Raw genomic sequence first — 22,056 nt, 5'->3', positions numbered from 1 at the left:
GCAACGAGGTTTTTTGCCCCTTAAGAAAAGAGCAGCATCTGTATTTCGGCATAGCTGACCTGCGTTAGTTTATAGCATAATAAATCAGCTGTTCCTTAAGGTAGTACCACCAGATTCTTTTGGTTTGTTATTGAAATAAACTCGACTGATTTCAATGGAGATCTTTTCACTAAACGTCCATAGCATTTGGGCGAGCACAAGGAGCAGCAACATTGTACTAGACGCTATAAGAAGATCAAATATATACCACGAATAAAGTTGTCAGCTGAGGTCCTATGCCGCCTGCAGGACAGATAAAGCTTTCTGCACTGTCTCTGCATGCCTTTCCTGGCATGCAGAGCCTTTCCTGGCCTTTCCTGGCATGCAGAGAATGACAGGAAAATGCCTCACCTGTAGCATATCTGACTGTCACGTGAGCTTTGGCAAAACATATGTTGGCAAGCCTATGCATGAATCTTTCCAGGATGTTGAAATACCGGCCTCTCTATTGAGCTCCCTTGAATGCGCTTTCATAAACTCTTATGCCTGCGAGGAAATCCTACGCATTGCAACAGAGGCGGTGAAAAAAGGGGCTCCGAGAGCTTTCAGCAACTCAGCGCCTGCCTCCAGGGACCGCCCCGCTCCTCCGTCCTCCTCCAAGCCAAGAGGAATGTTGGAACGTTGGCGTCACCATGGCAACACGACGCTTCCCCCTGGGGACAGGTGCTGTGGGCCCGGCGGGCGTGTACAGCAGCAGAGGCCTCTGTAGAGCTTGGAGCCCCCTGGCAGAGGGTGGGGATGCCGTTGAAGGTGGTAGTGGAGCTGCAGATCCATGCGGTGAGAGGGGCAGGGGGTTGCGTGCCAGGCCAGAACCTCAAACCGGTCGCCCGAATGTATCACATGCTGCATTCTTAGGTGAACTACTAATGGGCAGATTGGGATGCCTTTGATTTTTTGCACTTACAGTGCGATCCTGTGTATGAACCACTGTGCTCAGTGCGGCATAATCTCTAGTAAATCAGTTTAGAATTTACTAGAATTTACAGTTTAGTGTTTAGAATTGCAGTCCTGATTATCCAGATTGAGGGAGCAAAAACAACAGCACCCGACTGCTTCAGAAGTTCTGTTCTCTGCAAACCAGAAGTAACGGATTTCTAAGAAGGCTCAAACCTGAACAAAGTGCTCATGAGAAATCAGGAATCTCTGCCCCTTCCCAGCCTAGACCTGCCCTGCAGGTGATTGCTAGCACTCTGAATATAATCAGAGGCACCCTTTTATTTGTTTTAGTTTGAGGTTTGCTTATTAGCAAATGCATTCCAAATCCCAATAGTCAGCTTTTAGTTACAACTGTTGATTACTTGCACTGCTGCTGTGAAAAGAACTTGATTTCAAGTAACAGTTTCAAGATACACAAGCAGCACAGAATATGAAATAATAATAATAATAATGACTGTGTAAATAATAATAATAAACAATTTTATTTGTTAGCTGCCCCATAACAAATTGTTCTCTGGATTATGCTTTGACGGTTCACTGGTGTAAGAAAGAGAACGGTGTATAACATCATGAAGCCCACTTCTTGTATAGGTTCAGAACTGGGGCTCATCATGATGATGAAAGTCAGCATAGCATAGCATAGTGTAGAGTGTCAGACTAGGACTAGAAGACCCAGGTTCAAATCTCCACTCAGCCATGAGACTGACTATGTGAAGTCAGTTTCTCTTTCTCAGCCTAACTTATCTCATGCGGTTGAGAATATAAAAGGCATTCTTGAACTCCTGGTGATATAGGGGCAGAATATAAATGTGAACAATAATCTATAATCATAATGATATGTGACTGTTTGGCCCCCATCATGGTGAAATCACAATGCATGTTAATGGCAGCAGGATGAGTTCCCAGAAGGACTTTCGGTAGAAGTTATCTGATGGCATTTTCTTGTCCTGGACAGTGCTTCATGTTAATATACTGACCAGGTCAGTGTCTAATGGATTCCCAGGACTGTCATGGTTTTGGTTGTCATATGCCAGTACATCTATTCAATTGGTGGAAGTTGTAGGTAATAGCTTCCTGAGAAGCCCATTGATTTGATGTTGCAAACTCTGCAACTGATTCCTTTCAAACTACAATGATTTTCTCTCTCTCTCTCTCTCTCATATCAAGGTCTCTTGTCCTGGTGTGTACTTGCCAGAGAGGAATGATGTTTATCTCCATGTTAGCATCCTGGGTCAGTGCAAGGAGACTGATAGTCTTCCTCCTATCTTCCCCCTCTTCTTTCATGAGAAAATGTGGTTTGAAAAGGTAATGTAATATTGTTTAAGGAGTTGGTTGAGTCTTCTTTGAACATGAGCACTGTTCTGCTGAATTAGAGCAAAGGTCCAGCATTTTGTTTTCAAGAGCAGCAGCAGATGCCTCTGGAAAATGTGCAGGCAGGACAGAAAGACTTAGGTGATAGACTTATGTACTCATGTACCTTTGTGTGCATTGGATGTAAAAGGGGAGAATTCTGAATACTTTGCACCCATTTTGCTCTCACCATAGGCCAGGGTAAATTGCTTCTTAAGATTCAAGCATTATGAGCTATGAGATTTGCCGACTACGGCAACTAAATATTTAAACTCACAAATTATTCTAAACAGTCGCAAGTGGTGCTCTAAGGCTTGGAAAGGACATTGAATTATTTGACTTGTATTTATCTGATTGAAGCCCCTCACTTTGATTTGTAGGAACAACGTAAACACCTTTATTTTGAAAGGGAGCCTGTGCTTTACAGGCTATTAATTTGTAAGCAAATGGGGTTTTGTGGAGCTGGGAAGATTTCTTTTATGGCATAGTATAGTGGAGAAATTAGAATGTTAGACCAGGACCAGAACAGACAGATCCTCTCTCAGCCATGAAACTTACTGTAGTGATCTCAGCCTAATCTATTTCATGGGGTTGCTGTGAGGACAGAAGGTGGTAACCTTCACAGTATAAATAACAACAACAATTTATATACTGCTTTTCAACAAAAAGTTCCCAAAGCAGTTTACATAGATCTACATAAGTAAAGTGGCTCCCTGTCCCCAAAGGGTTCACAATCTAAAAAAACATAAGATAGACACCAGCAACAGCTACTGGAAGGATACTGTGCTGGGTGTGGATAGGGCTAGTTACTCTCCTCCTGCTCAATAAAGAGAATCGCTACGTTAAAAAGGTGCCTCTTTGCACCTTAGCAGGGATAAAGGCTATAAAGACATGCTGCTCTGTGCTTTTTGGAGGAAGAGCAGGATATACACATGAATAATGTGGTAAATGTGAATAATTTAATTTTAAAATAATTTTTTATAATTTAATTTTTAAATAATCTTTTATATTTATATCCTGCTCTTCCTCCAAGGAGCCCAGAGCAGTGTACATGGCTATGCTTATCTTCACAACAACCCTGTGTGGTAGATTAGGCTGAGATACATGACTGGCCCAGAGTCACCCAGTGAGTTTCAGAGCTGAATGGGGATTATAATGCTGGTCTCCGCAGTCCTAGTCCAGCACTCTAACCACTGCACCACTGTCTCTGCATTCTGGACAGGCCACCGGCCTGACCCAGCAGGGCTTTTTCTCTGTTCTCACCAGTATCCTGCCGGAGCTGCGTCATGCTCGAGATGTCAATGACGTAGGGGGCCAGTGTGGAGTCTGCTTGTCCTAAGGGGATGCTGCTATTCACGGGCCACATCCCCAATGCTCTCTGCCCCTTCAACATGAGGGCCTGGGAGGACTGCTCAATGTAGCTGCACACGGCACTCTGGTACAGCCGCCAGCGGCCCATCTTGTACTGCCACTCCCACACTGCCACACCTGGGGCCAGGCACGGTTGCCATCTTGAACGGGGCTTCTTCCGGGAAGAGGCACTTCAGGATAGGGTTATTCATCCCTTCATTGTCTGCAACAGCAGCTTGCCAGACTTAAGAGCCTTCCAAAAATAAGGGACACTTCCTAACACTAATGCATTCTCCAAAAAAGGATAGGGTACCTGAAAGCTAGCTTCAAGGGTTAGAAAATATTTGGAGTTTGGTGAGAGTATCCTTTGAGGTATGAGAACTATAGAATGGGGAGAAGAGGTAGTTTGTTACCCTGTGAAAAAAACAGGGACCCAAATTCTGATTACATCAGTGGGATTGAAGATTTCACCCAAACTCTTAGCATGACTCAGTTGTAGCCAGTGTAATCAGTTCTTGCCCATAGTATTGCTCACCAGCCAGCGTGGTGTAGTGGTTAGAGTGCTGGACTAGGACCGGGGAGACCCGAGTTCAAATCCCCATTCAGCCATCATACTAGCTGGGTGACTTTGGGCCAGTCACTTCTCTCTCAGCCTAGCCTACTTCACAGGGTTGTTGTGAAAGAGAAACTTAAGTATGTAGTACACCGCTCTGGGCTCCTTGGAGGAAGAGCGGGATATAAATGTAATAATAATAATAATAAAAATTGTTATGCATGCGTAACTATTTCAGTGCTCTTTTTTGGGACTGCAAGTTTTGATTTTTTCAGTATTAATCAGCTTTAGGTGATCAATTGATGAGGGCAAATTTTAATCAATGGGTCTGTAAGAGAAGAACATTTTTTAAAGACTTATTTTTGGTGTGTTAATACAATAGAACAAAATAATAGTAAAAAGTGCACTTCCTTCTAATAGTTGTTAGTTTATTGTGTTCTAAATTATATTGAACTTCCTTCAGTATGACAAAAATACAAGTATGTTGAAGTCTTTGTAATGTGCAAATTTATTTACATTCAGACAAATGGCTAATTAATTAATCCATTAAAAGGAAGATTAATAAATGAAAAAGTTTTTAATCCGTTTTAATTTTCTTACTAACTCCTTGCCTTTTATTCTATTCTGTAGGTATTTGAGAAGGCCACAGACCCTGCTGCTGTAGTAGAACTATTAGAAAGTAAGTTTCCTAAAACTACTAACTTGGCAACAAGGCACTTTTAATGTGGTGATTCTCTTTATTTAGCAGGTGGAGAGTAACTGGCCCTATTCACCCCCCAGCACAGTACCTCCAGTGACTGTTGCTGGTATCTATCTTATGTTTCTTTCTAGATTGTGAGCCCTTTGGGGACAGGGTTCCATCTTATTTGTTTGTTATTTCTCTGTGTAAACCGCCCTGAGCCATTTTTTTTGGAAGGGCAGCATAGAAATCAAATAAATAAATAATAATAATAAAAAATAAATATTCCTTCTGTTATCTGTAGGTGAAGATTTTATAGTTATTCCAGATATGATGTGGCATATCCAGCATGTGTCTCTCACATAACACTAGAGCCAGGGGTCATCCCATGAAATTGATTGCCAGGATATCTAGGACCAACAAACAGAAGTACTTTTTCAGACAATGCATAATCAACTTGTGGAATTCTCTGCCATGAGATATGGTGACAGCCAACAACTTGGATGAATTTAAGAGGGGTTTGCATAACTTCATGGAGGAGAGGTATATCCTCGGCTACTAGTTGGAGGGCTAAAGGCCACCTCCAGCCTTAAAGGCAGGATGCCTCTGAGTACCAGTTGCAGGGGAGTAACAGCAGGAGAGAGGGCATGCCCTGCCTGTGGCTTCCAGTGGCATCTGGTGGGCCACTGTGTGAAACAGAATGCTGGACTAGACGGGCCTTGGGCCTGATCCAGCAGGGCTGTTCTTATGTTCTTATATTCATCAGCCTCATTTGCAGTGCCTGGAAAGAAGCTTGTGGGCCACATTGCATGCACTATTCAAGAAGGGTCTCTTCTTTCTTCCTAAAGTAGCAAACTGGGAATAAGTGATAGTAATATTTATTTTGCTGTTATTGTGGTTTTAGTTGTGCAGGCATGTTGGCACAACTAAATTAGGCCTGCGCAGTTGGATAGTTCTGACAGGCATGTCAGACACTAGTCCCTATGTCAGAACTATCAGAATTAATTCCACAAACAGGGTGGAGATCCAACAGTCGGAATTCTGACTAAATTCCCTTCCATCTTTTTGGAATTATGTCCAGTTCTGGCATGCCTATCAGAATTCTGAGGGCCAGCAAACACAGAATCTCAGCTGGGAGTCAGGCCCTTTAATTTTTAAATGGCTTGCTTACCAGTTCTCAGTTGAGAAGCCCCAAGCAAGCCATTTAAAAACCTTCTCTGACGCAACAAGGAGCTGTTTTTCACAGACTGCCTTCTGGGAATGGAGGTTGGGAGCAGTCTGTTAAAATCTCTGCCGTCTTGGAGAGGATTTCGGTCTTAGTCAGGAGAGGGGTGATTTTGACAGGTTACCTGCTGGAAATTGGGGGGTGGGGAGAGGGGGCAACTCCTGAGAGGAACCTTCTATTTCGATTAGTGACCCTTTGCGGGGGGGGGGGTTGCCCCCTTCCCCCACAACCCTGGTTTCCAACAGGCAACCTGTCAAAATCACCCCTCAGCCAACTCAGAGAGGATTTCTATCTTAGTCATATATCATATGATTTTGTCAGGCTGCCTTCTGGAAATTGGGGGATGGGGAGAAGAGTAACCCCCGCCCCCCATGGGGAACCCACAGGATCTCCCTCAGGAGTTTGCTCTCCACCTCCCACCTCTCAATTTCCAGAAGACAGCCTGTCAAAATCATCCCTCTGCGAAGTCAGAGAATTTTTAATTTCTCAGCTGAAAAGAAGCAAACAGACCATTTAAATATTAAAAGGCCAGCCCTGACTCTTAGCTGAGAAGTGAAGCGCAAGTACTTTTTAAAAAAATAAAGGGCCAGTATACAGACTCTCAGCTGAGAGGCAGATTCTCTTTTTCCTGTTGGGATTTAAAAGTTAAAGGGAATAACTTTTAAATTCCAACAGAATGTCAGAAAATTGTTAGATTTCCGATCCTATCTGAATAACCCAACAATTTTGAGGGGGTTAGTCAGATGGGATAGGATTATCCTGAAAAATTTCGTGTTGGGTTGAATCGGGTCAGATCAGATCTAACCATTTTCAACTTGCACAGGCCTAATTTAAATGATTACAAACTCTCTGGGGTACCTTGGCAGAAAGGTGGTATATAAATACAACACACAAGCAAACAAATAAACAGATAAGATAGGAAAAGGACAAAGAGTCACTTTTCACTTTGAATGGCTAGGCTGTCTCAGCACTTAACTGGACTAAACTGAAATTGTTAGGTTGCACTGGAGCTGAGGAAAAAGAAACGGAGAGCTTTTAGGAGGGGCAAGAAGAAGGAAAAGAATCTCTAGGTTGAAATAGACATGATCTTTCAGATGTCTTGCCTTAAAATAAATAAATAAACAAACAACATCCATAGGAATCAGGACTTCAGCATGCATATGGGAGTATGTCCTTTCTTGCAAGCCATAGTACTGACAAAAATCACCCACCGCTCTGGGATTGTTATTTGTTCTGGGAATGAAGCTACTATTTGCATCCATAGCAGTCCGTTCCCCCCGCCCGGCACGGGGGCAAATAGGAGCTTTGGGTTTGGGGGGAAGATTTCAGTCAGGACCATGTCATAGGTTGGGGGGAATTAAATCCCTCCTTTCCCCACACTGTAGTCTTGATCCTAATTGAGATGCTCCATGTTTGCGATTTTAAAATAAAATCAATCTGCAAACAGAAGGACAAAGATGTGTTTCACATTGCATCTACTTTAATCCTGTCTCTTGTGGCTTTCAGCAAAAAAAAAAAAAAAATGTTGATGGGTCCCGTAGTGTCTGGCGACTTGGCCACCCTTGTACTGAAAGTACAGATTAAATGTCATGTATTTCTTCAGTTGGCTTAAATAACACTTTTTACTTTTTTTTAAAAGGGAATGTAACAAGGTTTCGATTATCTGAAATGCTACCTTCAGGTAAGGGAGGAAACAAATATTCTTCACAGCTAAACTCAGTAATGACTATCTTAGGTAATCATAATTTATTATTATAAAATGCCTAATATGCACCAGCACTATATAGAAATAGAAAACACAGGATCCTAACTTCAAGCTCACAGTCTAAACCTTCCTCCCCTCAAACATCTCATATGGTGTTGGAACTAGACAGAATGTTTTCTTTTCTCTCTGAGGTTCCCATTTCTGCCACCATTATGACTAATCAATTACAAGGAGGAGACTCTGGACAAAGCCATCTGCTATGGACTACTGTGTATGTTTTCCCATCCTGAACAAAATAGGTCTCCAGTCACCAGCGCATGATTTGAGTTTGTGGAAGCAAATACATTTGAAGATGACAGTGTGTGATGGTGTTCTGAGAAGTGAACACAGGGTGGCAGAATGAGCCTTCTGTAAGATCTAGTATAAGAAGGCACTGAGATCAGTTTTGAGCACCACATTGCAAGAAAGGTATTGAGAAAATGGAAAAAGAAAAATCCACCAGGCAACGCATCTGAAGAAAAGTGAAAGGAGCTAGCAAAGTTTAGCCAAGAAGTGAGAGAGACAGAACATACTGACAGTTTTAAGCTTTTTAAAAAAGCAGTTAGAAGAAACATGGTTGCTTAGTTCAGGTGGTTCTCAGACTGTATTCTGGGGAATCCTGGGGTTTTTTTTTTAAACTTCTCAGACTTTTCTCAATGAGAAGGTCAGTAAGGATGGACAAACTTCTTTAAAAGCCATCTTGAGGTCGTTCACACGACCTCGAGGCCGCTGCTGGGTGTGTTGCGGGGAAGCCAGGAACTCTCTTGCCTTTCCCAGCAGATGAGCAGTGGCTGCCCTCTCCTCTGCCATGCTGCGCACCCACACGAGCAACAGCATGGCAACTGCAGGAGCTGGGAGTAGGAGGATATCCCCCTCCCACATCCCAGGGTGCCCCAGGGCACGAGCGTGGTTGCTGCTCTCGTTAGAGCAGCAAATGGTGGTGGGCTGGGGAAGTGGCGGGGGGGAGCTGTTTAACCCAGTGGCGATCATCCAGACAATCGCTGACCTTGGCTAAATGCTGGGTTAAAAACTCAGGCTTGGCGCAGGGGCAGCACCAGGATTGGGCTCGATCCCAGCACTTCACATGTGCAGCCTAGCCCAGGCTGGGCTGTCCTAGCCTGGGGTAGGCTATGCATGTGAACGGCCTCCTTATCTCACCACAGCCAGTTTTCTCATGCAGTGGCCAGACATGGAGGGTTAGGTGTGTTCTCATGTATACTCTCAGCTCATGCAGGATAATGATGAGGCCTAGACTATGTGAATTGAAACATGTATAGCTTGAAATGTTTCTCAGAATCATTTTCAATGCACAAGAGTACAGTGGCAGGCAGACAGGGATTCTCTTCAGTCTCCTGAAGTTAGACAATATGAAAAAATGACTGGCTTACTGTATCCACTGAGAATGGGACACAAGGACCGAGACTTAAATTGAGGTAGATATAAATACTGGGTGGGGTGGGGGCGGTATCCAGATATAAGAACATTTTGTGGAGTCATCCTTTTAGATTTTTGCAAGAGTGGCTACATGTAATGGAAATAGTCTCTTCCTCTTGATTCTTGTTAATCTTCAATGCATTTTTTAAAATTCTTCAGTTGTTTTTATTTACAGAATTAGCCAAACTCAAATATGTTATACTCTTCGTTCCTTTGCATTCTCACCCTACTCCATTTTATACTTGCTAGTCTAACCAAATTTTACTTCGTAATTCAAATTTCACAATGATTAACTGATCCAGCTGTAAGAAGAACTCAGAAAACTATACAAGAATATCAGTGCTTGGCCATTGCAGATATCAATTATTCATATAGACAAGGATGTAAAATTCTTTCAGTGCACAGTTTTACTGTGACTCGTGGAATCTGACCTTCTGATGTTCAGTTGGGTCATGTTTGTTAAATTTCTAAGCATGCTGGCTTTTACTTTATGAAGCACAAGTTTCTGTTGTGGATGCAGCAGAAAAACTCAAAAGTATGCATCCAATTTCTACTAGAGCTGCCTAACCTGGGGGAGTTTAGATAGTTCTTTCAGGACTTGGAAGAACTATTTAAAGTTTTATTACTTTATTTTTATTATAGTGTTATTGTTTTGTTTAGAAGAAAATTGATATCCAGATGACATCAGCTTATCACATGCCAATTATGTGCAACATCCCCAAAACCACCCTTTCTGTCTTCTACCTTTGATGTTCATAGCTTTGGGCACATCTCATCTCCCCATAAACATTGCCAAGAAACAGAATAATATGATGAGGAGGAGGATGAATGTGGTTTTAATGCTACATTTTCCTTGATGTCACATAATTTTGGACAATGCCTACAAATCAGCTGGCTTTTTAACAGTAATTTCTAACTCAAAATAGCACAGGGCACTTGTGACTAACCGGCTAAAGGCTAAAGATGGCGTCACACTCTCATTTTGCTATGCTAAGCCAAGTCTTCCATTACAGAAGAAAGCATAAACGAGCTCTTCTCCTTCATTGCTCTTTTTTGGGTTGCAGACATTAATCACCACTAGAGTAGCCCAAGCAATGGGAATTAGCTTAGCACATCACTTGGTTTCAAGGCATTTTCTTGGCTGTTGAGACTAGACAGGAGTGACCTTTCAGGAGCCTTACGAAGTCTAGAATGCCAAAGTAGATGCGACTTTAATGACACCATTAACCCTGGTGTGCTTCCCTTTTTCCTGTAAACAGCATAAGCTGGTGAGGGCAATCCATATTGAGACCATGGTAGGGGAGTGCGTATAAGGCTTTAACCCTACCCCTGCCATGACCCCCATCCAGTTCAAGCCCCCCCCCCTCATGTTACAGTGGGAGAAAGCAAGCATGCTGGGGCTAATAGCACGATTATAGTTGCATCTAGTTTGACCTTTAGAAATGGGGGAGGGTGTTGCTTAACAGTAATTTTATAGTGCTTTCAATGCGGTGACTACAATGTCATTGGTGACCCACAGTGTATCTGAAGCATGATTCTATGCCTAGGAGGTGGGGTAAAGTTTCTTAAAGACTTCAGTGCTCTCCTTTATTTTTAGTCATGGGCTGGTACATACTAGTCTCTGTGGGCCCATAAGTTGTCATGGAAGTGGGCAGGGTGGGATCCTGCACCTTTTCTCCTTTCCTTTTTGGCAGAGCAGAATGATGGCCTTTGAACAGCACAGTTGTCTTCATCAGTGATGTGTTGAAGGAGGAAAAATGGGCACTGGTCCAGCAGTGCCAAAGGTAGATTTGTGAACAAGGAGGAGGTCAAGCCATTTAGGCTCCTTTTGGGTCCTGACCTATATTGCAGATCTAGGCACAGTCAAAGGTAGGATACTGTTTGGGGGTCACTGTAGATGCAGATCTCATGGAGCTGAAATACCATGAGTTCTGAAAATGGGCATTTCATTCATCTCCCAGTCACACACAAAAAGTCTACTGGGAGTTGCTTTTCTTGATTTTCTAAAATTGTAGCTGTTAGTCACTTATGACTAACCACATGGCTGAATGTGTGTTGGAGAACAGTGCACTAATTCTGAGAAAAATTCCTTTTGAGATATGAAGTGATTGTGTATTTCATTAGGGAGACTGATCATAATGTGCATGTCTCCAAAACACTTTCTCCTTTATTTCATCTTTCAGAGGAGGATGAAGAAGACCTTGCATTTTATGAAGAGAATACTCGAGATTTCCTTTTCCCAGAGCCCAAACTTACTCCTACATATCCTGGAGTAGACAGAGAGTTACTAATGAAAAAATATCCTTCTTTTCCAGTAAGTTGTGTGGACCAAAGACAAAAGAATCTACTCAGGACCTTTGGCTTATTCATGTTGCAACTATTCCTAATATTTGAAAGTAAACATTTATCTACTTATTTATCTATCTCGATTCACACTATCTACTAAGGTAGCGTGCAAAAATAGTTCACACTTACAGTAAAATCATTTAAACCATAACAAATTAAGAAAAAAGCAGCACAGTAGAAACAGGATTGGTAGAAAGAAAAGTATTCACTTATGACAGGAGACAAATACTGAAATAACTTACTTGGCCTCCATAGGAAAAGGGTGCTGTAATTAGTGATGTGCACAGAACCACGCCGAGGGGCTCGATGGCGGAGGGGTTGCACTTTAAGGGTGGGGGAGGGTGCACTTACCCCTCCCTCCTCTTTTCCTCCTCCAGCGCCTGGTATTTCTCAAGTCCTATGGGGCTACAGTGTACTTCCCTGCCCCTCCTTCTTCAGCCGGAAGTGGCTGGAAGTAGCTGGCGCGCATGTGCCCACACTTGCCTGACATGCGTGCGGGCACTCGCGACGTGCACCCTCGACTTCCGGCCGAAGAGCGAATGGGGCAGCAGGGAAGTACGCTGCCGCCCCGTAGGAGTTGAGAAATACTGGGTGCCGGCAGGGGGAAAGCAGAGGGAGGGGTAAGTGCACCCTCCAAGTGCACCCTCCCCCACCCTTAAAGTGCACCCCCGCCTTCGAACTCCGAACTGCCTGGTTCTCGAACCTGTTTGGAGGCCCATAAAAGGTTCTCCGAACAGGTTTGTGCACAGCTCTAGCTATAATATGGATGCTACCACTGTGAAAGCCCAGCTCTGTTCATCAGTAGTTCTTACCCTGAATGGGAGGAATACAGAGCAGGACAGTGCCTGATAATCTGAGGGGATGAGGAGACTCATATAGGAAGAGGTTCTCCCTGAGGTATTCATGGCCCAAGCTATTTAGGGCTTTAAAGGTAATAACCAGTACTGGAGCTGTGCATGGAAGCTAATAGGCAACAAGTGCAGTCACACACCGAAGTAGGAATAATATAGGCTATCGTGCCTTGAATATATACTGCTGAAGTGTTTGGGGAGAAAGGGAATATATAAACAGAGTGTGTAACTAAATATTGGCAGGTGACAATAATCAGGCTGTGAAATCTTGACTCATTTGTAGCTTCTGGTATATCAAGGGATTGCAGTTGTGATCGTAACTGACCAGCTTGCTTCACTGGTCAAGTGGAGGATGCTCTCCTTAGGTGTGTCTGTGAAACATGTTATGTATGATGTGGTGGCAGGCATGCCACTTGCACAGCTGCAAGCCAAGCCATGGCAATCCCATTCCAAAATGTTTTCCCACATATTAGGAAAGTTGAGCCAGGCTATGTGGCGAATATGAGTTACTCAAAATGTTCCTACCACAGGCAAGCAAGAACCACCTCAGCACCACTCATGTGCCGCCTATCTCTTCCACCTCTGGCATTGGCTGCTCTTGCACAGTGCCACAGTTGTGATTTTATGATGGAACCATTGTGCCCTTTCCTAAACAGCACCTGATAGGCTCTGAACTTTAGTAGGTTAGTGGTGCAAAGAGCTTAATTTTTCTTTAGTCCTAAGGAACAGTATAAGGAAGACTGGAGGGGATAAAGTAAGAGGTTTGGACTTTGCCAGCTCCTCTTCCTGTTCCAGCCTGGAAGATTTATTGCAGCCTCCTACCCTTCTTGCCAGGCCTAGTCAGCCAGAAGATCAGCTCTGCTCAGCTCTTGCTCTGCTGCCTTTGTTAGAGTTGTGGCTTTCCTTTCCTGATTGCCTGATAATCTACACCTGTGGGCACTAATTACATCAGCCCTGTCTCAGAGTCTATTGTGAGAGGAGAGAGTCTGGATTTCTGGAACTTATAAGGAAGGAGGTGTGCCAGAGGCGTGGCCGGTGGTGCAGCCACCTGCTAACTGGGCAAAGAGGCACCTTTTACCATGGAGATTCTCTTTATTTAGCAGGGGGAGAGTAACTGGCCCTATCCACCCCCAGCACAGTACTTCCAGTGACTGTTGCTGGTGTGTGTCTTATGTTTCTTTTTAGAATGTGAGCCCTTTGGGGACAGGGAGCCATCTTATTTGTTTGTTATTTCTCTTTGTAAACCGCCCTGAGCCATTTTTGGAAGGGCGGTATAGAAATCAAATTATTAATAATAATAATAATAACTTGCAGGCAGCTGCTGAAGCTGGCCACTCAAGGTGCTAGGCCTTTGGTGTGGGACTGAGGGCTGGGGCAGAACATGTTATCTCATGGCTGTATAAGAAACAGAACCTGTGGTTGAGAAAGTTTCTATTGTTGAATCTTGGGTGAAGTTAGTCTACCATGTGTCTAGGTTTGTCTGGAGATGGGGAGACAGGAGGTGCAGCCATTGATTATTGGGCAGCTATTCCCATGCTGGTGGGGAATAGAAGTAGTAATATGGTCAGTAGGCCATTACAGGGGAAGGAAAAGTAGAAATTGAATAGCTGTTTCCCCTTTTGGCTATCCTGCCAGCTCTTTGACCTTGGGGAGCAGTGCCAACTGCCCACAGAGCTTCACCTTGCTCCTTTATAATACCAGGTCAGTCCAAAATAAATTGGAAATCCTCCATGATCTGATTATGGATGAAGGGGCCGACCTTGTATGAATTACAGAGACTTGGTTGGGGGAGGCTGGTGGCCCAATCTGGTCCCAGCTTCTCCCTTTAGGGTACTCTGTTGAGGAGCAGGGGAGGGGACGTGGGCAGGGAGGTGGAGTGGCAGTCTATAAGAACATCTCCCTTGCCAGAATCTCTGTTGAAGTATCCTTATAAAATGTGTGTACTTAAGTTTGGGGACCAGGGATAGACTGGGACTTTTGTTGGTGTACTGATCACCCTGCTGCCCACCCGAATCCCTAACTGAGCTGACAGCCTTGGTCTCAGGCTTGGCATTGGAGTCTCCCAGGCATATGGTGGTGGAGGACTGTTCACTTCAAGACCAATTTGTCGGGGATGGCTCAGAAGTTCATAGTGGCCACGACAACTTTGGGTTTATCATACGCAGTCTTGGGACTGACACACGTCGCTGCTGGTCACATGCTTGATCTGGTCTTTCACTCTGATCAGGGTGGTATTCCATGGGTGGGGACTCCTGTGATTTCCTCATTGTCATGGATGGACCACCATCTGGTTAAGGTTGGATTCACAATCATGTCCCACTTCCTCAGGGGTGAGGGGCCTATTAGGATGCTCTTCCTGAGAAGGTTTTTGGATGCAATAGGATTCCAAGAAGCCTTGGAAGGATTTAGTCTTGGCTCTTCTGGTGATTCTGTTGATTCACCAGGACAGTAGACATGATCACTTCTAAACATCTTCTGACCAGCTTCAAAATTAGCCCCTTGGTATACAGAAGAACTAGGGGAACTGAAGCAGCAAGGTAGATGACTAGAGCGCAAATGGAGAAAGACTTGACTCAAATCCGACAGATTACAACACAGAAACAGACCATATACATAGAAAAATATATATGCACCATGTATAATTATCTGTTTACACACACACCATGTGAAATAATTCTGCATGAACATTATAACAAAAAAATTTCAAGCCAAAATTGCAATCCAATAAATCTTTTAATATTTACAATTGACCAAATATATGAATATTATAACACAGGTATTAATTGAACCTCCTGTAATAAATTAATATACAATGATGAAACACACAAAATTTTGAAAGAATTGTGAGAGAGATAATTTCTGTCATAAGTCCCAAATGATGTTGCTTGAAGGTCAAATATTATATCAACAGTTCCTTTATGCATATAAAATGCTATATGATGAAGGAATAAATATGAAAGCCAATCCTTATGGTTCCCTCAAAGTGCTTATTGGTCTTTACTCTTGTAGATTCTTGTTCAAATTCTTGCTCTCACAGGTGTCCTAGGTAGCTTTTAACCTGTTTCCTCCTGCGTAGGCAGGACTTCATCAGGAGAAATATTTATCTCTTCATTAGTGCCTTTACATCTACCAGTGGTTTCACCTTGGAACTCCTACTGATTACAGGGTTGTAATCAGGAGATAAATATTTCTCCTGATGAAGTCCTGCTTAAGCAGGAGGAATTTGAAAAATTTGCATGATTTGCCCATAGAGAACAATGGGGAATTCAAATCACCCCACTGTTCCCCATGAGTAGGTCCTAGGGACACCAAAGTGGGTTGGGTGGTAGGGCATGATGGGTGCTACCTACCACCCAACCTACAAAAGAAATGCGCAAGCAAGCGATTTAATTTTTTTTAACTTTCCCCCAAACCCCCATAGATCCTATGGGTGTTTAGGAATCACCTGCTTGTACATTTCTTTTATAGGTTGGATGGTAGTAGTCACCCATCATGCCCTACCACCCAACCCACTCTGGTGCCCCTAGGACCTACCCATGTGGAACAATTGGGTGATTTGAGTTCCCCATTGTTCCCTATGGATGAAACAAGCAGAGTGCACACATTTTGCAACCCTGCCTTGAAAAATATTGCAGAATAGAAGCATCCTTCCCAACACAGAACACCACATTTTGCCAAACACACAGTCCAGAGATGGCCAAAAAAGAATCACTGACCTAGAATCCACTACCAGCCACAGTGCCTGCTCTGCAGTAACATCATTGGCACAAGTTGCTCTCTCACACACAATTGTGACTCCATCCTTACTTTGCAGCACCCTTAGCAGCAGCAAGTATAGCCATAAGCTCAACTACAGCAACATCTTCAGACACATTTTGACTGAGTGAGTGCACCTTGCAGTACAGATTGCAGAGCAAACCAGAGCAGTGAGTGAAACTCAAGTTTGTCTTTCAAGGCCAGACATGGAGCTTGTCTCACAGCAGTCACTAAGAAAACATTACACACACACACACACACACACACACACACACACAGCTGAGCTGCCACTGTCCCAATGCCACAGCACAAACCAAAACTCAAGGAAAGTAAGCAGACGCCCAGATTCTGCCTTTGTCAATCTGAAATCCAGCAAAACCAGATAGTTTATATAGCAGCAATAGCACAACACGTTATACTCGGTGCATAGAAAAGAAAACCACAAAGTCAAATCTTCCTTGATTCTTTCCTTCTCTCCTGATGTATCATCTTCAAGGGCACACTAAGGGCTCTCTCTGTCTCCCAGACCCTTTGAAATTTTTTTGAAATCTCCACCATTTTTGTCCCTCCTTCCTTCCTCCCCCATCAGCCAATGGAGGCACAGTTGCCTATGACTACACTTGTTATGAATGATGACAAGCCAACCAAGAAGCAAGGAGATCTCAAGTTAACTGGAAGCCAGTGCCAGAAAACCAATCAGCAAGGGAAAAACAGCCCTTCAAAATGGCCACTTGAATTATGTAAACCAATTCTCATCAAATTGGGCTAATTAGATTCTAATTATTTATTTTAAGGTTGATTTGATTCTAATTAAAATCATGCAAATTGCCCCGATTTAACATGAATAGATTAACACACAAATCAAAGAGACCATATTACTCCTATGCTAAAAGAGACAATTATTCACTCAAGCTTTTTAACTAGTCTTTTGGTTTTAAATTGTTTTAAAGTTCTGTTTTAATTTGTTTTATTTTGCTGTAAACTGCCCAGAGATGGAAGTTTGGGGCGTGTACAAATAAGAAAAAATTACACTGTGCTACAAGGAGCTTAATTTTCAACATGAGTATAGATCAATTTTCAGATGAAAAGCATGAGCCTGCTTCTGTAGGGTCTTGAAGGGATATACTTGAGAAAGAACTGCCTCATCCATGAAGTGACCTGAAGCGGGCTTTGTAGAGTGGTGACTATGGGGTGGTGGCAAATTTTGAGGCATCTTGCCTTCCTACCCACCCACCTGCTGGGTCACTGTTGTTGGTGCTACTGCTGTTGTGAGTGGAGAAGATGAGAGACACTCTAGGCCAGCCAGAGGTGTAACTATGGAAAACGGCGCCCAGGGCAAACACTGAAATTGTGCCGCCCCCCCCCCAAGCGCCCAGAGCCTTTGGATGGATAGGGGGGTAGTTGTAATAAAAATAATAATAAATACAACTTACTACATTTTTATTTATTTTTTGTTTTTTTCTCTCCTGGCAAGAGAGAGCCTGGCCCTGCAGGAGGCAGCCGCCTGCTGCCATGTGTGTCCTCCGAGGGGATGGCTGTGGGCGGCGGGGGAGCAAGCGGAGTCCGGAGTCCATAGTGGCGGCCGCCACCAGAGCAACGCCGAGGCCTGCCGTGTGGCCCGGTGTCGCTGATCAACTGAGATGGGGCAGGAGCGGGGGTGAGCAAGCGACAAGAAGCAAGGTCCTTGACTTGCAGCGGCGGCAGGTTTTCGCGCAGGTGCGCCTTGCAGTTCAGAGCGCGACGCTGGGCCGAATGGCAGGCCTCGGCGTCGCGCTCTATGTTACATCTGTTGTGCCGGCAGTGGCCGCCGCCGCAAGTCAAGGACCTTGCTTCTTGCCGCTTGCTCACCCCCGCTCCTGCCCCATCTCAGTTGATTAGCGAAGCCGGGCCACACGGCAGGCCTTGGCGTTGCTCTGGTGGCGGCCGCCGCTATGGACTCCGGACTCCGCTTGCTCCCCCGCTGCCCACAGCCATCCCCTCGGAGGACACACACGGCAGCAGGCGGCTGCCTCCTGCAGGGCCAGGCTCTCTCTTCAATAAATTTTTATTTTAAAAATGATTTTTTTCGGTAAGGGAGGGGATCGGCGGAGGGGTCGTGGCACTTTTTGGCGCCCCCTCCTCAAGTGGCGCCCAGGGCACGTGCCCTGCCTGCCCTCCCTATCGTTACGCCCCTGAGGCCAGCATTCTTTTCTCTCCTGTTTCCTGTTCTTCCTTTTCAAATTCAGCAGGGAGGAGGAAAAAATGCTCTTCAGCCACCTTCTTGTCACAACTCACCACCACCAAACTACAGAGTAATATTTATTTGGAAATTTTTCTGTTTGCCCCTGTCAGTGTATATCTATTTCAGACTGACAGTCCCTTGCTATGCATATTTACTCAGCAGCAAGTCTTGTGTAATTCAGTAGGACTTGCTCCCAGGTATTGTAGTATGGTTTCGGTGTATTACATATTTTTAAGAAGGCTGAATTTTTTTACTTAGAACTGACAACCCATACCTATGCATGTTTACTTAGAACTACATTCCACTGAATTCTATGTGGTTTACTTTCAGGTCAATGATTTTAGGATTATAGCTTGAATGTATGAGTCATGACCAACAAAAGTATTGCACAGATTATTTAAATCAGTCCTCTTCAGGAAGCAGAGTGACTTATTGAAAGAGCTGTATTACAGAGACACATAGTTGGTTCATAAGAACATAAGATCAGCCCTGCTGAATCAGGCCTCAGGCTCATCTAGTCTTGTATCGTGTTTCCCACAGTTGCCTCCAGAAGCCTTTGAGAAGCCCAAAGGCAAGAGGTGAAAAGCCCTCTCACCTGCTGTTGCTACCCTGCAATTAATATTCAGAGGCATCCAGCCTCTGAGCCTGGAAGTAGTCTAAAATTATCAAGAGTCATAGCCATAGATTAAGGATGTGCATGAAACACATTTTGCATTCCATTCGAGCTCAGAACGGAAAGCAAAATGTGTAGAATGTTCTGCAGAACAATTGGTTGAGTCACTTGTTTGGACGGAATGATCTCAGAGCAGTCGAAACATTCCGAGCAGTTCCGAGGGCCATTTTGGAATCCAAAAGCACACACTTCTGGCCTCTGCTCACACACAGCGGTCATTTGCATGGTAGTGCTGACCACCCAAATGGCCGCTGCACATGCCAAAATGGCACTCAGAGCAGTCAGAACATTCCAACTCAGGGTGGGGTCAAACACTTGAAACGGACCATTTCAAGGCAGAACATTCTGACTGGAATGTTCTGAGCATCTCTGCCATAGATAGGCCTGCCTTTCATGAATTTGTCTCTTTTTAAATCCATCCAAGCTGGTGGCCCTCACCACATTCTATCTATTAGATCAATTATGCACTGTGTGAAAAAGACCTTAATAAAAATAATAAAAATAATTATACTTAATAATACTTAATGGCATGAGAGCGCTCTTGAGCAACAGCATTGGCATTGTTTTAGACACCCACAGTAGCGGGTGACACTTGATGACACCATCAGGTCAGCCATTAAGACTGCAATCCTGTACACACTTAACTGGGAAGTAAACCTCATTGAACTCAGTGGAACTTATTTCCAAGTACACACGCACAGGGCTCTGACTATAGGCCTGATATGTGTCTGTTCCTTGCACCTAGGAAGAAATATCGTCTTACTCAAGCTCAAATGATGCATTACATTAAGCATGTGTTTTGACTGGATGATCTTGTTTTTTGCTTTCTGAGTAGCAGCTGTGAGAGCCCTGTTCTGGATTTGAGGTGTGCCTGAACCGTGGTTCGAGCACCAGTTCGAACACCGTTTGGGAGTGGGGAGTGGAAGCTTTAAGAAAGAGGAGAACAAGTCCTTGCCTGCTCTCCACTGCCCCATGCAGCTTCCTGCTGGGGCAGCACTCAGCCCACGTACCCCCCGTCCAGTGCCAACACGTACATGGTATCTACACATGCATAGGCACCATTAGCAGGCCAGCATGCTGTTGCTGATCACACAAATGGTGGCCGCACATGTGCAGACACCATGTGCATGCCGGCACTTCATTAGGTACTTGGGTCGAGTGCAGCCCCAGCAGGAAGCTGTATGAGGCGGCAGAGAGCAGGTAAGGACCTGCTCTCCTCTTTCTTAAAGCTCCTGCTCGCTGCTCCCAAACAGTGCTCGAACCATGGTTCAGGCACACCCCTATTCTGGATTGCCGCCATGGTGTAGGCTAGGAGGGCTTTGTGCCTGCCACATTCACAATTTTAATCAGGTCCCACTGGCACCCAGGGGACCTTCCCTCCCATGGCCTATAGCGGACTGAAAAGACTTGATCTACTGTAAATTAGGACCATGGAGGGGGAGCATTTGGTTAAATCCCCCTTTCCCTCATGCCACAGTCCTGGTTATGAATGGGCTCCCCCCGCAGCTTCTATTTGGAGAGTGAAAAACAAACACACTAGCTCCAAGCAAGTACTTCACGTAATGTGTGGTTGGCCCTTAGAAATCACAAATAGATTTTAAATCAGAATGAAAAAACTTTGAATAAGCTAAGTGATCTGCTAGTGAAACTTTGAAAGTCCCACATGTAGCTTCAGATGGCATGTTCCCTATTATAACTGTCAATGATACAGTAGCTTGCTTGTTTAGAACTTTGTTATCATGGACAGTCTTTTTGTTATGTGAATAAATAGTTTTCAACTTGAGGCTTGTGAATAAATATGTGAATAAATAGTTTTCAACTTGAGTATGCTTTGCAAGTGTTAACTGCTATGTTAAGTGGCAATTGGAATTCTCTTCCCAAAGCGAGGTTTCACAAATGTTTCTTCTTGCTAAGCTCTATTCAGCCACTGCACCATATACAAACATTATGTTGTATGGGTGTATACATGTCAGGTGTTTTTGTATGAATGACTGTATAGGCATTCCTATCAGGGTACAGATAGGAAGTGTACTAATGTACATTTGTTGAACATATCATACATGTGTACATGTGTTGAATAATTGCATGTGTACAGACCTGTACACTGTAAATAGATTGTACATGCATTGAACATAATGCGTGAATCAGGTTGTTGGGACCATTCAAACCAAGATGAGACAAAAATGTGCAGTTCTGTAAGCTTCTGTGTTACTTTTATGTGAGACTATTCATTGCATTTCTTTGCACTGATTTCTCCTTCTCTTTAAATCCTTAAGGGCATTGCACCAAAATTAGAGTTTGCCACAAGGACAACAATTACACAACTTCCACTTCAGTCTAGAAAATGGTATCGTGTAAGTATATTTAGCTTATTGACTCAAATGTGGAGAGAAATGTGTTTGATCATATATAAACTAGGGTTGTACACGAATTGATTTTTCCAATTTTATTTGTGCCCAAATCGAATCATCCTGATTTGTTTTGTGTCTGTATCTGTCTTCCAGAATCACCCCAGATTTGATTTGATTTGATTTAGTTTCAGATTGATTCAGACCACTGATAGCGGTCCTAGGTGCACCAAATGTGGGTGGTGGGTAGATACCCATAGATGCCACCTACCACCCAAATTTCAAGGCAGTGAGGCACTTGGTTGATTTTTAATGATTTTTAATGATTTTTTAAGTTTTTACTGATTTTGTAATTTCTGCCATAGGAAATAATGGGGATTCAAAGTCATCCTATCCTAACCCTAACATGGATCCCCAGTTTTAATGTTTCTTTTTTAAAGCTAAGCTCTAGCCCTTGTAGAAGTGGAGTTATAGAGCAAAATGTGCGGTCACTGTTTTTCAAGTGTTTGGATTCTTTGGTGTATAATAACCTTTCCTCATAATGAATCCCT

General features: G+C 43.8%; 1 protein-coding gene across 3 annotated transcripts in view; it reads left to right on the top strand.

The window, feature by feature from the left end:
• Positions 1-119: 119 nt before the first annotated feature.
• SPATA6L (spermatogenesis associated 6 like) overlaps positions 120-22,056 on the top strand; it is a 39,907-nt gene continuing 17,970 nt past the window's right edge. For 2 of the 3 annotated variants that reach the window (XM_053297999.1, XM_053297997.1), the window contains exons 1-6: positions 120-816; positions 2,143-2,280; positions 4,859-4,907; positions 7,772-7,867; positions 11,494-11,624; positions 21,434-21,511. In XM_053297999.1, coding sequence (XP_053153974.1) covers positions 502-816; positions 2,143-2,280; positions 4,859-4,907; positions 7,772-7,867; positions 11,494-11,624; positions 21,434-21,511 — 807 coding nt within the window. In that variant the 5' untranslated portion in view covers positions 120-501. The remainder of the gene's footprint in view (positions 817-2,142; positions 2,281-4,858; positions 4,908-7,771; positions 7,868-11,493; positions 11,625-21,433; positions 21,512-22,056) is intronic. The other variant, XM_053297998.1, reaches the window with a different exon arrangement.

The sequence above is a fragment of the Hemicordylus capensis genome, chromosome 2, assembly GCF_027244095.1.
Source record: "Hemicordylus capensis ecotype Gifberg chromosome 2, rHemCap1.1.pri, whole genome shotgun sequence".
In the NCBI taxonomy this organism is placed as follows: Eukaryota; Metazoa; Chordata; class Lepidosauria; order Squamata; family Cordylidae; genus Hemicordylus; species Hemicordylus capensis.
The sequence above is the reverse complement of the archived record's forward strand: the minus strand, read 5'-3'. Positions and strand labels throughout refer to the sequence as shown.